The sequence below is a fragment of the Pagrus major genome, chromosome 13 (assembly GCF_040436345.1).
Source record: "Pagrus major chromosome 13, Pma_NU_1.0".
Lineage (NCBI taxonomy): Eukaryota > Metazoa > Chordata > Actinopteri > Spariformes > Sparidae > Pagrus > Pagrus major.
Genome location: NC_133227.1, coordinates 7,314,241 through 7,332,069, shown reverse-complemented (window position 1 = coordinate 7,332,069; position 17,829 = coordinate 7,314,241). Strand labels below are relative to the sequence as shown.

At 39.8% G+C, this 17,829-nt stretch overlaps 1 protein-coding gene across 1 annotated transcript in view; it reads left to right on the top strand.

Annotated features, from left to right (window-relative positions):
- The first annotated feature begins 776 nt into the window (after window positions 1-776).
- cfap54 (cilia and flagella associated 54) overlaps window positions 777-17,829 on the top strand; it is a 50,070-nt gene continuing 33,017 nt past the window's right edge. The window contains exons 1-38 of the mRNA XM_073479639.1: window positions 777-925; window positions 1,771-1,876; window positions 2,495-2,644; window positions 2,943-3,108; window positions 3,262-3,320; window positions 3,832-3,975; window positions 4,402-4,515; window positions 4,922-5,023; window positions 5,487-5,679; window positions 5,772-5,843; window positions 5,988-6,100; window positions 6,195-6,309; window positions 6,602-6,687; window positions 6,809-6,946; window positions 7,116-7,263; window positions 7,445-7,500; window positions 8,146-8,274; window positions 8,522-8,675; window positions 8,909-9,051; window positions 9,489-9,686; window positions 9,798-9,890; window positions 9,994-10,182; window positions 10,621-10,739; window positions 10,839-10,986; window positions 11,138-11,293; window positions 11,392-11,514; window positions 11,933-12,031; window positions 12,644-12,761; window positions 13,300-13,389; window positions 13,479-13,605; window positions 13,787-13,889; window positions 14,398-14,486; window positions 14,576-14,773; window positions 15,087-15,247; window positions 15,350-15,501; window positions 15,748-15,957; window positions 16,249-16,448; window positions 16,837-16,972. Coding sequence (XP_073335740.1) covers window positions 777-925; window positions 1,771-1,876; window positions 2,495-2,644; window positions 2,943-3,108; window positions 3,262-3,320; window positions 3,832-3,975; window positions 4,402-4,515; window positions 4,922-5,023; window positions 5,487-5,679; window positions 5,772-5,843; window positions 5,988-6,100; window positions 6,195-6,309; window positions 6,602-6,687; window positions 6,809-6,946; window positions 7,116-7,263; window positions 7,445-7,500; window positions 8,146-8,274; window positions 8,522-8,675; window positions 8,909-9,051; window positions 9,489-9,686; window positions 9,798-9,890; window positions 9,994-10,182; window positions 10,621-10,739; window positions 10,839-10,986; window positions 11,138-11,293; window positions 11,392-11,514; window positions 11,933-12,031; window positions 12,644-12,761; window positions 13,300-13,389; window positions 13,479-13,605; window positions 13,787-13,889; window positions 14,398-14,486; window positions 14,576-14,773; window positions 15,087-15,247; window positions 15,350-15,501; window positions 15,748-15,957; window positions 16,249-16,448; window positions 16,837-16,972 — 5,046 coding nt within the window. The remainder of the gene's footprint in view (window positions 926-1,770; window positions 1,877-2,494; window positions 2,645-2,942; window positions 3,109-3,261; window positions 3,321-3,831; window positions 3,976-4,401; window positions 4,516-4,921; window positions 5,024-5,486; window positions 5,680-5,771; window positions 5,844-5,987; window positions 6,101-6,194; window positions 6,310-6,601; window positions 6,688-6,808; window positions 6,947-7,115; window positions 7,264-7,444; window positions 7,501-8,145; window positions 8,275-8,521; window positions 8,676-8,908; window positions 9,052-9,488; window positions 9,687-9,797; window positions 9,891-9,993; window positions 10,183-10,620; window positions 10,740-10,838; window positions 10,987-11,137; window positions 11,294-11,391; window positions 11,515-11,932; window positions 12,032-12,643; window positions 12,762-13,299; window positions 13,390-13,478; window positions 13,606-13,786; window positions 13,890-14,397; window positions 14,487-14,575; window positions 14,774-15,086; window positions 15,248-15,349; window positions 15,502-15,747; window positions 15,958-16,248; window positions 16,449-16,836; window positions 16,973-17,829) is intronic.

The window sequence follows — 17,829 nt, the reverse complement described above, 5'->3', positions numbered from 1 at the left end:
CTTTGGATACAAAAAAGGTGACTGTATTTCTGTAAAGCTGCAGAAAATGATGTAATTAGATTACAGATACATTAAGTATAAAAGGGGAATAGGATTACAATTTTTTAATAAAGAATGATATACTAGTCTGTAACCAACACTTCAGGAGTCTCGCACAACATCACTATGGAAGTTATTAAAATGAAATAAATCATCTTTTTGATATTTCTTTACTCCAGTATTTATTTGCATGTGTTTGCTATTGATTTAATCCAAAAGTAATGGAAAGTAATTAAGTTACATTACTTTAGTGGTACCAGGGCATTTTTAACAGGTAGATTAACTATACTGGAACACATTTTTAAAGTAACCCTCCCAATCCTGTACACTTAGTAATGTCTGTTATAAGGATACAGACATATCTATCCAAAGTGTGCTAACATTAGCCAACATTAGCTAAGGTTACTGGTCATATCAGACCAAATAAAACCCCTGACTGCATTAAACTGAACATCTGTGCCTCCTCCTTTGACGTTTCTGTCTAATTTGTCATTTTGTTATTTAAAACTACAACGAGCAGATGAATGATTTGTTTTAACACCAGTTTAAACACTTTTAAACGAGTGCCTTAAGTGATTGTCTTGTGCGTCAGGAGAGCTGACGCTGCTGCGCTTCCTGTCTGTTTGACGTCGTTACCATGGTGACGGGCCTCAGTCTGCTGGTGGATTTCAGTTAACATGCAACAGAAGGAGCGTTGTGCTGCGTTAGTTCCCTAAAATTACAGCAGGACAGCGAAAATGGAGTTACCGGCCACATACTACGGAAAACTTGATAAAAGAAATCCAGTTATTGTAACGTTTGAACGAGACATTAAGTCGTTTACGAAACTGATGAGACGAGTCACTTCCTCGACCAGCCAGGACGACAACAGGTCTTATGCCAGAGGGTGAGGAGGACAACACCTGTTACTGAGTTAGGCTGACCAACTTAATGATGTTTACTCTCCGTAAAAACTCAACTTTGTAGTCAGAGAAACAGTTGTCCGTCAGAAGAGACCATGTGTAGTCTATTAAGCTACTAATAAGCAATTAGCTTATTTTAAGAAGTGTATCAGGCTTTACTTCTGACTGCAGGTGTTTAGCTAACTCGCTCTTAATTTGAAGTCGGGGCCTCAGATATTTCATCTTTAACTCAACCTTTACATCACAGCACTGACCTACTCAGGTTTTTAGCAGTGATTATAAAACATGTGGGACACCCATTCTCAGACAGATGTGCAAGCAGAAGTTTTTAAAATGTTGTTCCTTGAGAGATGATTGCGAAGAGTCCTGACTGTCTGATAGTCACAGTGCCATATAAGTTAGATACACAGCCTGCAAGAAAAACTACTGGTATTAAAATAATACTTCAGTAAAAGTACAAAGTTTCTCCTCAAATGCTATTCAGAGTATTAGTTACTTAACAGTCGATGTTTAACGCTATATCAAGAGGAGGGATTTAATCAAAGGGCTTTCTGTTTCTCCAAATCTTCAGTCTAAATTACTCCCAACTCAATTAGTTACTTCCACCCTTGATATACACATATGCATAAACACAGTTCACTTTAAAACATTTGTGTCAAGGTGAATGTAAACACAAGCAACAAGATGGTGATGTTAATATTGTTGGCATTTTCATATAAAAAATTTGACATCTGCTTAACACTGTCCATCCACTTTGACTGAGTGTTAGCACCAAGCATCTATGATGCATCATTACCAGCCTGTTTTCAATTTGATTTTCATTTTGAAGGATTAAAGCTCTGGTGGAGATATGGAAAAACTACAAACATCGACTGCCTTCGAAGTTGTACCAGGAGCGCATGTTGCAGATTGCAGACTTTCTGTATGGGATAAAGGTAAATCACAGTAGCTCTTTTATCAGTGAGTATAAGTCAGTGTTGGTTGTTGTACATGGTGATATGCTTATTAGTAGAGCCAGACCGATTTTTGGGGCAGATACCGATACCGATGTTTGTGACAAGATATTTTACAATTTAACAATAAACGTTAATGTCAAAAATTACAATAATGCACTAAATACAGTAAACTTCACTGGGAATATAACTCTGTAATTAAATTTCTGCAAGCATCTTTTCTGCATTATAATCTGTAAGAAAAAGTTTTGATATTGGTGGATATTGCTCAACAAATAGGTCAGTATCAGCCGATAATGTTGGCTAACCATTATATCAGTCGGGCTGAAGAGAAGTTGTTCTGTTGGTTGATGGGTTTTTGCAATTTGCCTGATATATTCTACATTAATAAAATCTCATCCCTTAATGTTGTTTTATAGTCAGTGCCTCTTTGCTCTCCTCAGAGTACATCATGGATGACTATTGTGGCACCTGACTATTGTTCCTATCATAGGTCAATTTAGTTTTTAGTCCTGCAAAATTTACAGCAGGAAATAACCAAACTGTCTCCTGCACAATGCACATTCACATTGCTTTCTTCCATATCCTCTTCGTCTGTAGTTGTACCAGCTGGCTCTTTGGCATGGCTATGGTCCCCACCTGCTGCAGTTCAACTCAGTGAAAATAACTGACATCACAGATGTGAACCACTTCATGGCCTGCTTCTTCCCTGAAGGTTTTGATACAGATAACGATACCTTTACCATGAAGGTACACTGTAGCCTACTATTTGGGTTTGTGTGCTCTTTGTCTGTCTGTTCAGAGTCTGACTGAAGTGAGCAGCATGCTAAGCTTCTTGTACTTTGATGTTTTAGTTTACCGAGAAGTAATGTCATGTGGAGAAAGGTCATTGATATGTTTAGATGTTTGGACCCGAACCCTAATATATCCACAGTAAATATGTTGTTTGTGTGTGTGTGTTTGTGTGTGTGTTTGTGTGTGTGTGTGTGTGTGTGTGTGTGTGTGTGTGTGTGTGTGTGTGTGTGTGTGTGTGTGTGTGTGTGTTTAGATCCGTGCAATGCAGGCATGTGCCCTGTGCATTTTTGAGCAGGAGAAAAAGCTCAACGTCCTAAGCCAGAAGAGTCTCTGTAAACTGCTGCATGTGCTGAACTTCGTCAGGATCATGATGCAGGCTTTTCAAGGACATGAGAACCTCTACTGGCAATTATATAATGGTACATTAGTACAACGTGTATAATGTTGTCCAGCATTTGCTTTTTGTCTGACAGAAAAGTGAGAAATGATAATATTCGACTGCATTTGATGTTATATTGTGGAACTAACCTCCTACTGTGTGTCTTCCTCTTTTTCTTTGTCGTTTTTATCAGGATCGTTACACATCTACACTATCTGCCGTTACCTGATGACCATGAACTGTAGTGCACAGGTACTTAGAGACAGATGATACGTAGAACTTGAACTGTTGTATTTCTTGTTGCAACTGTTACAGAATGTTGATCTTCCAAAGGGCTTTTGTAAAAGATTGTGATGTCTGATGCACTCTAAATCAAAAGGCAAAGCAGATGAGGGTGAGAAATGGTATGTGACAGAGGTTGTGAATCAGACTGTGTTTGATGAGTATTTGATAATGAGACACTGGTAGATCTGCAAAACCATATATTTTTTGGACTGGTTAATGTGGTTTGTGCTGGCTTTGATAGACGATGTCTTTGAGATTTCAAAAGAGAATTTTCAGTGACTCACTTCTGTTTGTCTTCTTGTCTTCCCTCTGGAATATCGTGACCCAAATAATAATAATATGCAACTCTTACTCCTGAGTGGTACTTTTAGCTAATGCATGATGTTATATAACCAGACAGCAGTGTGATTTATAATGTAGATACACAGTAATTGGGTGTGTCATGATCCTTTATACCACCATTTATGATCCTGTCCAGGCACTGGAGTACCTTCTGTGGGCAAGCATCAGTTTAGAGCTCTCCATCCCTCTGATGACTGCTAAGTACCTGCCATGGATTTCCACCCTCTACTGTGCTGTCTGCCAGTGTTACTATGACAACCAGGCTGCGGTGCAGGCGGAGGTGAAAGACACGTGTCATGTGCATCCAGACACCTACAAAAACACAATCATTGCAATGTCAACTGACTTGACATCTCATATAATACTAACTGTCACCTGTTCTTGATCTGTCTGCAGTTTTCTGTTTGTCAGACTGTCGACTGTCATTAGCTGAGAATATTCAATAAAACTTGATCAATTTATCAATCTGCTGCATAAAGATATTATTGTCCCAAACACAGGTTAAACAATTCATTCCTCATGTTAAGCTTTCAGTATTAAAATTAATTACTGGTGACTGGTTTAATATGTTTAGATTGAGGTTTTGTATGTATTGTAATCCACTTATTGAACTAATTGAAAAGGTTACTAAACTGAATTTTTGAATTATTCTGAAAGTCCTGTTCCCCATTTGTGGAATTGTTTGTGTGTCTTCAAATGCTTTCAGAAGTTTGCCAGGAGAGCCCTAGGAAAAATCAATGAGCAAGCAAAGATGGAGTTGCAGAGTGACGTTCCTACCACCAGAGAGACCCAGAGAGCTTACAAAGAAGCCTCTATCAAGGCAGGAGAATCCTCTCATCAAAATATGATATATTTGAAATATAATGTTGAGAGAACATAATACATGCAAAATAAAATTATGACAAACTATACATCGAATCAGGAAACGTGCCATTTGAAGTCTAATTTACACTGCCTTTGCACGAGAAGCCACATTTCTTATTCCCGAACGTATGCCTCAAAGCAAACAGTGGCTCTGCATTCATTATGTTTCTCAGTGGAAACATCTCTCACTGTTAAGACCCCATCTGTTTCACTGGATAGCTGCTGCTGTGTGTATAAATACAGACACATACAAATTGTTGTCTTCTGAAGATGTATGAATCTTCTAACTTTCTGTGCCTTAGTTAACAGTTTGTTGTTTTGGCTGTACAGTGTTAAAGTGCTCTTCTTTTCTTTTATTTCAGCTGGCTGTCATGGTGTTTAAGAACGCGGTGTTTCAGGCCAGAAGGAAACCCAAACCCATGTTCAGATTCAAAACCAAAAGCACCCTGAAGGACATTCCCAATGTAGTAAAATTCACTTTACAGCCATATCCTCATATTCGGTGTTACATGTCATCACCCTTAAGTGTACTGTCACGTTAGAGAGAATGCTTAGTGTCATAGGCCCACCAAACACATGCTGACTCCTGTTAAATAATGTTGTTTTATCATTGTTAAGTTGCATTGCTGCTGTTCGCTGTGTATAATGGACACTGGAAGTTGCTATCTTCTTATTTTCAGACCTTATTTTACTGTACTTAATTGGATTTATATGTTTTTTTGTTTGATATTGTGTAATCAACGTAATCATTACCACTTTTTGTTAATTCTTGTAATTTTTATTTCCCATCTTATCGCAACCCAAGAGGTCTCTCCCAGAGATCTCTATTCTAATAATTGTAATTTTCAGGAATTATTTGAATTGTGTTGCTGAGTGTGAATAAATGTTCTTGTGACATTACCTAAAATTATGTACCTTCCTGTACAGGCGCCATGGCCTTCTACGACAACAGAGCGCGTGCTAATTGACCTGTTTGACAGCAGGGCAGCCTACTTTTTGGGCATCTTGGAAGCGCTTAAGGTCAGCACCAGGCGCCAACTGCAGACAGGGATGCCAGATGAACCAGAGCTGCAGGAGGTGATCCTGGAGCTCCTGTCTGCTGGCGTCAGTATATTATCTGGTTAGTAAAACAAACACGTAACAGATGTGGTTACAGTAAATGCACAATTAAGAGAAAAGCTTAAATGTGCTTGTGTGATCCTGTGTTTGAAGGAGTCACAACTATAAGTGAGTCCCTTAGTGCACTGACGCCAGCATCTTCTCTAATGGATTTAGCCATCACAGGTTAGTCATTGTTTTGCTTGTCCTTTCTTTATTACATTACAATAAACATGTACAGCATTTGTACAAGGTGTGCTGCCAGGTGTTTTTTTGTTTCTGTGCAATTGGTTGGAAAATGTGAAGTAATATGATGTGTGGTGTTGGTAGGAGAAAACAAAGTACCCATCATGTCTGCAGTGAGGTTCATGAAGCTGTTGGTTCAGTACAAACAGCCAGACGCATTCAGCAAACTTGCCGGAGACATGCGACAGGTTTTGTCCGTGAGTAGCACACAAGCATCTTCTCATTGTTCAGCTCAATGTGTGCTGCGTCTCTGAGTGATCTTGAGTGTCTCTTTATGTCTCTCTGCGTCAGGGTGTGGAAGGTCAGTCATTCAGGAAGGCAGAGCGGGAGCTTGGTTTACTGCACAGCTTCAGCAATCTGTTGTCTTCCCAGAGGAGCCATGCCAGAGAGGACAACATAACTGATGGTAGCAATAGCGCAATTGTGCCAACGATTTTGGCTTCTTTTCTGTGATTTCTTGTGTTTGCCTTATGGACGAAATTATCATGACCACTGAATACCATTTTGCTTTGTTGCCAAGCTGATGTCAAATCTTTTCGAGAATCTCAATCAAGTAACTTTCTGTCAATCTGTGAACTTTGAGATGTTTTTCATGATTCATGCTTTAATGTCTTGGTTACTTGATCACAAAATATCCAACACTGATTTGAGTCATCTCTGAATTACAATGTAATCATGTTGTTTGATGTGTCCAACAGACAAACACAAGTCTTCCTTCTCAATGAGTGATGATTTCATTGGCCTGGTAGACACCCTGGACAAGTCTGTTTGTGGCTCTGCTCCTGTAAGTTTCCATGATGTATATGTGTGTGTGTGTTTGTGCAAGGGCTGATCCTCTAAGGATTCAGATAAAGTTATCGGTGGAGTTTTAATTGTGCATTTGCTGTATTTGTGTGTTTGTGTAGGAGGAGCAGCCACATGAGGACCTGGTTTTGGATGTTGTCTTATTTCTGTGGGATAAAGTGAGGGTGGTGATGCAGAGGGATCAGCTGCGAAACCTTGAGTATACAGACTACCTCGAGAAAGTAGCTGATTATGATAAGGTATGTATTTAAAAAGGTAAGCATTACTGAAACTTCTTAGAGCGAGCACATTATTGTCAAACATAGAATCGCTACTTTTTTCCACCACAGTGAGATTTTTGGAGTTATAGACTGAGCGAGCGGTTATATTAATTTTTCTGTGCTTTTTTTCTGTGAACAATGTTTGCAGTGGCTGTGGTGTCTGTCTGTGCTGTGTGAGGTGGCCTTTGCCTGTGACTTTGCAACTGTTGACTGCATAATGACAGCAGAGATGATCCACACATTGGCCATACTGTTAGAGAGTGCAGCTGAACACAGAGATCAAACACAATGCCAGGGTGAGGAATTAAGTTTGACCATTTGCCCTATTTCAGTCTGTGGAACAGCTGATATGATAGATCTTTTTTACTTGATTTGGTGTTATAGAATATCACTTTGGTGTTTTAATGTATAGTAAACTCTCATATCAATTTTTCAATCTGTAGGTGTGATAATATTACTCTCTTGTTTCATGTCTAGCGGCTCGTGAAACTGATGGTGATGGTGTGAAGCCAAGCTCTTTTTCTCTTCTTGAGGTATGTGAATGGATTGTCTATTACATTAATAGCATCAAATGATACTTCTGTATATTGTGATGTTCATGCATGCAATTAGTTTCAGGTTTTTCTGAAAAGACTAACTGCTTTACAAGCTGAAGGTTACATCAAGCTATCGAGGAATGGAACCAAGAACCTCTTAATCTGTCATCAGATGTGGTATCCATTGCACCACTAGCCCTACATGCTGTGATATGTGTGAGCAGCTGATTCCTCACAGCATTTGATGTGAGCTAGGCTTATCACCCATGGGAAGCTGTTTTTCCCTTAAAGGGGTTACAGAATTGGGTCTTACACAGCAAACCTATCGAGAGGCGTCCAGTTTCAAAAGATGTAAATGGAGGCAGGGGTTGGACAACAACGACATAACAAAAGATCACGTCTGCTGCCGTGACCCAGATTCGAAACAGGGTTGCTGCGGCTACAACGCAGAGTACTAGACACTATAGCACCACGGCCACTTGCTCAACTGTGTGCCTTCTTGAAGTGATGCCATATTTTGAGCTTCGAATATTAAACACACAGCTATGTTATCTGTATGGGTATCCTAAATTATGTTTATAAAAGCAGGTATTGCAAACAAAAAATCCATTGTGCAATTTGTGTATTTGTGTGTGCTCTCAGCGTTCAAGTACAGAGCTGCTTCAGAAGGTGTGTGAATTGGTGGTTGGGGGTCTTGAAGCTCTGGTGAAAGGTGTAGCTACATTGCTGCCCCAAGATAGCTCAGCAGTCGTTGACTCTGCATTCATGCAGGTAGGCAGTTTAACTCTGGTCAGAGTTCAGTTAGACATTTATTCATTGAACACCATTCTAAGACAGGTGTTGCATTGAGATAGAATCTTGACACTGTATTTTAAGATGAACGATGAGTGGTTAAGTGTTACTAAAACCTGTTTTCCTCTTGTTTTGATAGAAGTTTAGTCCCCCCACTGCAGCGGCTCCCTCTCTATCTTCTCCGACATCGCCAGAAGAGGAAAATGAAGAAGATGAATTGACTAAGAAGGAAAAAGAACTTGACACAAACACAGAATCAGATGTTAAAGGTTCTCAACACAGTCAGTCCACACGTGTGTCCCTGCTGGCCATAGACCTTCATCTCGAGCTAAACATTATCCACCACAGGGCTTCCCTCAAGTTACTGCAGCGGAATGCAGGTGAGACTCACTGGCACACAAACAATCGTACTTTTTGGTTATTATTAAGAATTAATTAGCCTTTTGTCTACACTGAGTTTCTGCTGTATTTTACATGATAAAAATAGTGACATTTCCTGATCGTGCACTTGCTGATTTAAAACAGAAGTTGAAATCTCTGCTCCTGCCTAATTGACACAAATAATGGGTCTAAATATGGTGGTTTGCTCTGAGACTTTGTCTGTTGTGTCTAGTTGCAGAGTCTAAACTGTTGGATCAGATCAAGAAGAACAAGGTGTCCAAAGCTCTTTTCCTGATCCAGAAAGCCTTGCTGGTTTTCAACAGCACGGAGCCAAATAACAGCAACAACCGAACCAGTCTGAGGAGTCTGCTAGAGGTTACACATGCACGAACTTTCACACTTTTTTAGACACTACCACAACTATGAATGTCATATAAAAAATCTTGATATATCTCATTTAGACCATCATTGTAATGTGCATGTTTTTCTGCAAGTGTGTACATGTAAACCATGAAAAGAGATGCAAAATGTGTTAACTGATTAATAATATTTTTACACTGAGCCATTACCCTGTAGATAAGGCTTAATCATAATGAATTCTGGTGGCATCTCAAGTAACATCTCTGACTTTACACTTTACAGTGAAGCCAAAGACATTGGTTATGGTTAGCATTATGAACTGTTATGAACTGTTTGAATTTTAACCTTATACTTCAGGCCTCAATGGCACATTACATTTCTGTTCATACTTTGTAAGTGAAAGGATATAAATATATAAATATTCAACTGGTCTCTCTACATGCTCTTGCCAGGAGGCCTCCACCCTTATAGAGAAAGCAGGTGTGGAGGAGAGAAAGCTGTTTATCTCCACCACCCATGAGACTCCAGCTGAAAATAAGGACAACGGGATGAGAGGGGAAAAAGAAAACCCTCCACCTGCCCCCATCCTACTCTCACGCACTGACCACTCCTTAACCTTTGTCCCAGCACTGTATAACTTGGAAGGACAAGTGAGATTTGCTTTTAATTGTGTGGTTAATTTACTAATCGGACCAAAAGCATATTGATCCATCATAACCTCTATACTTTTCATTTTTCTCTTTCCCCTTGTGTCTTTCCAGGTGTGCTGGTACCAGCTCTGCGGCCGTGCAGCTGAGGGCATTAACTGGAAAGTCCGCCTTGGAGATTGCAGCCTGCCAGGCACTGGAAATATGGTACAATTTATCTCTTTCACAGAACAGGATCTGATACATTTTTGTCATCTTGTATGACCTGGTGCATGCCCAAAACATTAGGTCTGACTTTGTTTGTTTTAAGGTACCAGCAGTATCTGGTGAGTGTGTGTTGAAGGTGGAAGGGCTGGAGCCCAATCAGAAGTATGTGTTTGCTGTAGCAGCCTACGACAGCCAGGGAAAGCTACTAGGCGACACAATAGGAGGGACAACATTCCCACTGCTGGCATCCATGCCGGTACCGCTGCTGTCCACGTGGGCTCACTTGGCACAGGTACACTACACACTAGTGAAAACTAATACCGAGTAGACACGTACTAGTTTATCAGCTCACCACACATTTTACAGGTGCTTACACGTATGTTAAGATGCCCTATTTTGGGTTGTGCTGGAAGCCAGTAATTAGTCTATGATAGCTGACTCCATTTCTAAACTAACGTTAGCTACTGTTGCTCTCTGTTAGTGGAGTGGAGGAGGCACTGAGACGAGGCACTGTAGAATGTGCATGAAGTCACATCCTTTGGACTGCTGAGGAAAATCTAATGCAGGTCCTTCACAAAGAAATCCACAGTCCAGCAGCATTAAACAACTTAAACAAATCATCCACAGGCTTATATGGGCAAACGGGAGAGACAGGGAAGGTCTACAGATTGGGATATTATTTTGTGGCCAAATTGCCCACCCCTAGTTGTGGCTTTTTTTTCTTTCTCAGGTGGCATTTCAAACAGAGCAGTATGCCATAGCAAGAAGAGCCTGCAGTGAACTGTGGAGCCACTACACCCTCCCCGAGCCCAGTTCCCACAGCCCACAGGATAGACTCGCTGCTACAGGGTGAGGAGGGAGGTGCATTCATACTGTTCAAGGCAAGGAGTTTGTATCTGTGTGCTTTACTAACCTCTTTTTACTCTATCCCATTTTGCCATACTGAAGGCTGCATGTCCAGACCCTGCAACACTCCTCTGCTCACCTGTGTCAGTTGTTCCTCACTTCTATCTTCATTAAGACAGAGATCAACATTCAGCAGGGCGTGTTCTGCTGTGACTCATTCAGTGACAATGGACCATTTATCTGGGAACAGGTAAAAATAGAATCTGAATAGAGATGTGTACAGTAAGTGTGTAGAATGATGTTTTCCAAATTGAATGACTGTAACATACAAGAAGTGAGGCTATACAGTTTGTTCAATTAACTTGAACATAAATAAATGATATGTTCATTTGTGTATGAAGGAAGCCAGACTGTCAGAATGTGAGCAAATGCTGGTGGCCATGGACCTTGCGCTGTGGTTGAATGATGGTAGCGCTGCCGTGAAAGCTGTAGTTAACTGTTACAGCCTCTTAGCACCACTAATCTTCCATCAGATCACTTGTGACCCTGTGGTACAGGTATGCAACACCTCATTCATACAAGTCTTAATATTCTGTAACATAATAGATAGCTTTAATACTGCATAACTATGTGTTTATGCCTCTGTCTGTGTCAGGTGTTAAAAAAATGCCTGATAGTTTTGGAGGTGAATTCAGGTCTTCTCAAGCAAAAATGGACTGGAAGCACCTCAGAGTCACTTATGCACATGATAGCCTGCATCACCTACTACCTGTCGAAGGTGTGTCTGTATGCATATAATGTTCAGTTTATACTGTGAATGACGTTTCTTGAAAATGTGAGCGCTGCATGCAAGAAATTATCATTAACTCTTAACTTGATTTTGTTGTAGCAACAATGTGCTTCCAAAGAACACATTTTTAGTTCAATGACATTTAAAAACACATAGCATTTGATTATGGCATGAGTCTCACTCTGTATTACTATACAGTAAATTACTGTTCAGTATTACAGTATTAAATTACTGTTACTACTAGTTTTAAAATTGTAGTTTACTACCAGTACTTTGATTCTCCCTTTTACATGTTCAGTATTTAGTAGACACATTCACCTGTAATGACTTACAGCTTCCTGGTATCCCAAAAGACAACCAATCAGGAGCCTTGCACAAAATAATTTCTTCTGTTCTCCCTGACCAGGCATTACGTGTGCTCAGGGAGCATCAGATGGCTTCTGCGATGATGGAATGTGGTCGTCGGTTGCTCCAAGAGGTCTATGAGGCCCAGCTGCAGATGGCTGTAAGGAACAGTGGAACAGTGTAGATTTATGTCATGATTTATCCTCACTTTGAGAATGACGTTAGATAATGAAATGAAATCAACTTAGATTCCTTTCTATTTTTCTATATTTACCTCCGCCAAGGAGGTTATGTTTTCGCCTGTGTCCGTTGATTGGTTGGGTTGTCAGCAGGATTACTCAAAAACTACTTAACAGATTTCCATGGAACTTAGATGGAGGATGGATCTTCCCATTACCTTTTTCCACTTTCTTTAACATTGCGAGATAGGTTGTTTTTCGACATTTGCAAATTAAGCATGGATCTTGATGGAAAAAAAATCAGGCATATTTATGTGGCTGGTATCTATGAGCAAGTACAATTTGATGTGGATCAAAATAAAAATCCGTATCTGGCGGATTTGAATATTTTTTAATTGATATTGGATCAGGCTTGATTGAATTAAAGGGGACTGTTGGGTCTTGGCGGAGGTATGCACTCTACTGAGTGCCATTCTAGTTTTAGCCATGTTTTGATATTAAGTGATTTTAAATACACACCAATTGAAGAATATCTTGCTCCATCATTCTAGTGTTCTGTGTCTGTCTGTGTGTGTGTGTGTGTGTGTGTGTAGTCTAAGACAGATCATGCAGCAGTTGAGTGTGAAACGAAAGTAAATCTTCAGCTGAAGGCACTGTTTTGGAAGAACAAGACAAGAATCACATCTGAAGCAGCCCTCTCAGCAGACAATGGTAACCCATGGAAACACACACATACACACACAATGGTCTCACTAATTTAAAAAAAAAAAAAGCAAATATGTTGAAAACAAGGTGGTGTTGAAAGCAGGATGTTTACAGTGTCTGACTTTTTATTGGATTTTATTTTATTTGAACTGAATAATTGAACGTTTGCTGAAAATATGCTAGCTGGAAAAAATGCTGGCTTTTATTCCAGCATTTTGGGAACAATGATACACATATGTACCATAGCATGTACATTATGTTTTATAATATACTTGTGAGTATACCGTTAATAATAAAATATTTTCTTATTGTGAAAATATGAAAAATACTTTCCTTATTCACCAAATCTTACACTGGCTTATAACTCATCTCTTTAGCAAGACTCTGTTCCAAATATTTAATTACATTTTAGTGTCTCTCAGCTGTGCCTTTAACGATTCTACTCTATGTCAAGCATAATAGCCAAAAAATTTAGTTATACATATATCCAATTAGTATTTTTTCCTAAGCGCCACATTGTACATGACTGTCTTTTTTTCTGCAGAGATTTCACGGCCACTGACTGGCTGTGAGGATCCCACCATATTGTATAATCTGATCACCAACAGCACATTAAAGGATGCCTATCAAGGTGGTAAGTAGTACACACTCAAAAACTTTTTCTCAATTAATGTTTAGTCTTGTTCACTGACACCTGTGTTCTTGTGTGTGTGTCCTTGATAGTAATGAAACTCAGACGCAAGGCTTACTTTATTGAGTTTGCAGCACTCCTTCTTCAGAGAACCATGGAAGAGGGCCACACAGACCTTGTGTTAAAGTGGGGGCAAAGCATATTTAAATTTCTTTCCAGGTATGCTTTTACTATATATATCTCTTCTGGTAAAGTTAATGATTTCAGCTTTTTTTCATCATCATTTCTACTTTTAACTCAAAGAATGCATTACTAGGGATCATACTGTACTTTATTATAGATAGTAGCTGCCTAAGCTGATAAAGGCTTGACAGTATATGAATAGTTCTGTCTTTGTCAGGCGTGACAAGGAGAGAGGACTGTCCACCAAATGTTTGGAGCGAAACAGTCAGAGTAAAAGAAGAGGTAGTGCTGAGATTCAGAAAGAAAGTGAACCACCTCAGGTAAAGATACAAATATACAACTACCCTACAGAAAACAGGTACACAACCACAACGCCATACAATATCCTGAACAACTGTGCTGTTCTAAGATGTACTTATAAGATGTACTTGTAGTCTGTATTTTTCTGTGTGCTTATGAAAAGCTGTATCAAGAGATACTGTTTATTAACTCTCTGCAAGCTGCTTCACATGAGAACACACAATTAACCAACCAGTCCTATGTGGAAAAATATTTAAATTGTGAAATTATATAGCCATATGTTCTACAAATTCATTGTGGATTGCTCTTAATTTTAGTGCCTTATGTTTACTGTAGACACCATCACAACTATGTTAAGTGCAGTATATTAGCTATGTACCCTAAACCCAATCCACAGTTCATAGGGAATTGGACTTTAAAAAACTGCATAAAATAAAATGCACTATTTAGTAATAATTCAACATCTTCACACTTGTTGCTATGTCTTAACATAAAATATCAATACTTTGTCCGGATTTTTTGTGGCAGAACAAGAACACACCTTCTCAAGATGACACAAAAAAGAAACTAAAACAGAAAATGCCACACAGCATGCTTCAGAGAGTGAGAACTAACAGGTACACTATGTGTTTGTGTGTGTGTTTATCTTTGGATACGTGTTGGTTCACATTAACCACATGTGCACTGGACTTCTGCGTGTGTGTAGGGATGTTAAGGCTGTGGAGAACCTGCTACCCATGATGTCATCTGTGGTACAGCGCCACAAGAAGCAGCTTCAGCTGAGGAACATGTGCTGTGAGGAGAGAGTGTGGAAGTCTAACCTCAACTACAGCGTGGCTCAAGCCCATTTAGCACTGCTTTACCAGGGCCTGGACCAGCTTCACGGAGGAGCCCTGCAGGACAGGTGCACTCACAAGATATCAGCTACTTGACTTGACCTGTTCTGGGAACTCTTGATCTGTTGCATTAATTAAATGGCCCAAGGGGTTGCTACATTTATGAGACAAACTGCTGATTGCTGATATGCCCCATGCAGGATTGCATCATTTTTGGGAGACATTAAGTGTTGCTTTTGGAATCTGAACTCAGATGTTGTAGGATTTGTTGTCTTTATTTATATGATGAGTGTTAAAACCATAGATTATTCAACATATATGGCATATTCATGTGTGTTGGCCTATCATGCTCTACTAATTACCGTATGTGCTTTGTTTCAGTTACAGCCAGTTAAATCCCTTGTGTTTCTCTCTGGCCTACACTGGTGTCCTGGTGTGGAGGAACTCACAGCGGCAGCAGTTATCTAAACATGAGGTTGTCTCAGAGAGAGACACCTCTCATGGCAGTCTTGGGGACTACGTGGCTGCACATAAAGACGGAAGCAGAAGGGAGGGTGAGGAAAATTGCACATTTTGAAAAAATAGAAGAAAAACTTATCACCTGATCTGCGTGTCATCACTTTCATCACCTTTTCTTCCAGCAGTCAGAGTTGATGACCCTGCCACAGAGGAGAGTTGCAAGGAGGGAGAGGACTCCTCTCGGACTGTGGAACAGCAGATTGAGATGCACAGATGCTCAGCTGCCTTGCTGCTGGACTCACTCAACAAAGCCGCTTTACATCTCCGAAGGGCTATGGTGCTGTACACACTTACATGGTCATACACTCACACACAATTATGAAAATACTGATATTACATATGACCATGTAGTGTAAAACCAGGCATGTGCATTGTATGAAAACCACAAATCTTTTTCACAGTGTGTTTACTCTATTGTTCAGTTACATACTATACAATATGCTGTGTATGTGCTATTGACTTTACTTTCTTCATTTTTATGCACTAAATTGTATCTTATGTGTCTGTTTTTTATATTTTCTAGGTGTTGGCCCATCGTGGCAGCCACTGGACCACTCTGCAGTGTGTGTGTCAGACTGTGTGGGACCAGAGCTGCAGAATCACTGTCCTAGTCCAGACAGCTGCTCAGCTTGAACCTTCCTCCCCCATCACAGCAGACCAGCTGCACACCACCTTCACCCCGCTTCTGGTGCTGGCTACTGACTTAATCATGGACATGCTGGACAAACTAGGAGTAAGTGTCACATACAACTATATACACTTCCAAAGCTGCTAGTTTAAAAAATAAATCACACACCTAACTGGTCATTTCTGAAAAATTATTAAAAATAAAATATTTTAAAGTGTGTTGCGATCTATAGGTTGCCAGTGATTGCTGATTGTCTGGTTGATCTATAGGTTGCCAGTGATTGCTGTGGCCACTACAGTTTGCATCTTGTCATCTGTGCTAAGACACATACAGCTACAAAGAGAAAATGACACAGTCCTGTTAATAACTTTCATCTTCATCTTTTTTTCCTACTAGCTGTGGAGTTTATATGACAGTGACCTTACTGAGGAGGACTTAGAGTCCAGTCTCCACTTCTCAGCCCCACTGGATGACACCACGCAGGTGGACCTGCGTTGGGTTCGCACATTGGTGTTGCACACTCTGGAGCGCCTCCATGATAGTGGAAAATGGGAAAGCCTGACCCACTTTGCTTTAGTTTTCAACTCAAACACACGGTGAATACGATTTTAATTTGCAGTCGTTTAGACTATATTGCATTCATAAAGCTAAGATTCAATAATAAACAGATATATAATAACATTCAAGGGAGACAGAGATTAGTTCAAACTAATTATCAGTAAGGGGATATCAGGGGAGCTTTTGAGCACAGCACAACTAACTAACTAACTATGATATAATATACAGAAATAATAGGAGAAACACTTAGTAAACATACTGAGTGGATTTGAACACAAAGCACTGCTCTTTTTAATGTCATTGCCATATTTTGCTCATTAACTACTGTAGTGTCTAAATCATGATCGAACAGTCACATAGAGCCCTGTTTCATACATTGCCATGGTTGTGTGTGTGTGTGTGCCTGAATCTCTATGTCTGTCCCAGAGAACGCTATGCTTTGATCATAACTCCTCTACTAGTCCATGCTCAGAGGAGGCTGCTTGAAAGGATTACTTCTTTTGGAGGACCTGCTGTCCCACAACCGCACCATGTGAAGACGCAAAAGGCCACTGGCAAGGAGGTAGCACAAACCCACACACAGAAACATGTTCAAGTGTAACAAGGTTAACCAAGCCAATAGCACTGTTTTATAGAAATAATGTGGGGTATTTGATTACCTTGCAAGATAAAAGCCATAACAAACTTACAGTTGTCAGTACGTCTGTATTTATGTCACATTCTCGTGAACAGGATATCTCAAGAGTGCTGGAGGGGATTTCTTTTAAATTGGCACAAACGTCAATGTGGCCTCTCAAACACCTTTTTGGCCATAACTCAAGAATTTGTCTGCTAATTATAACAAAATTCCACACAAATGTCTAACTGGATAAAATCAAGACGTGATGGCATTTAATATCCAAAAGGTCAAAGGTCAACTTCACTGTGATATCATGATGTTCTGATAAACACTTTTCTGGGCATTATTCAGCACATTAACTCAAGAACAGAAGGGGAAATTGTGACAATATTTCACAGTTGGTCAGATACTGAATTGGTGACACTAATCTTGCGTGCCCACCTTGAACGTGTGTTGATTGTAGAGATCTTCTGTGCTGCCGGGTTAAAATGTGTGTGAATTTGTAGCTTCTTTGCTGCAACACCCATATTTGAAGCATTGTGGACATAAGCTCATTGCTTTTGCTGATTTTGGGCTTCAGGTGATTGTCTTTGCACCTTGTGACAAAGCTCTCCATCAGTCCTCTATACTCCTCTCACATAAAATTATTCACTGGTATCCTACAACCTCTGTATTTGCCATAAAATACAGTTATTACCTTTCATTAAATTCCTTCAATATCTTTACTACATATACAGTAATACATGAGTCTGGACAGACATGGATGTAGACTGCAATTTGTCTGGTTGGTAGAGGCATAC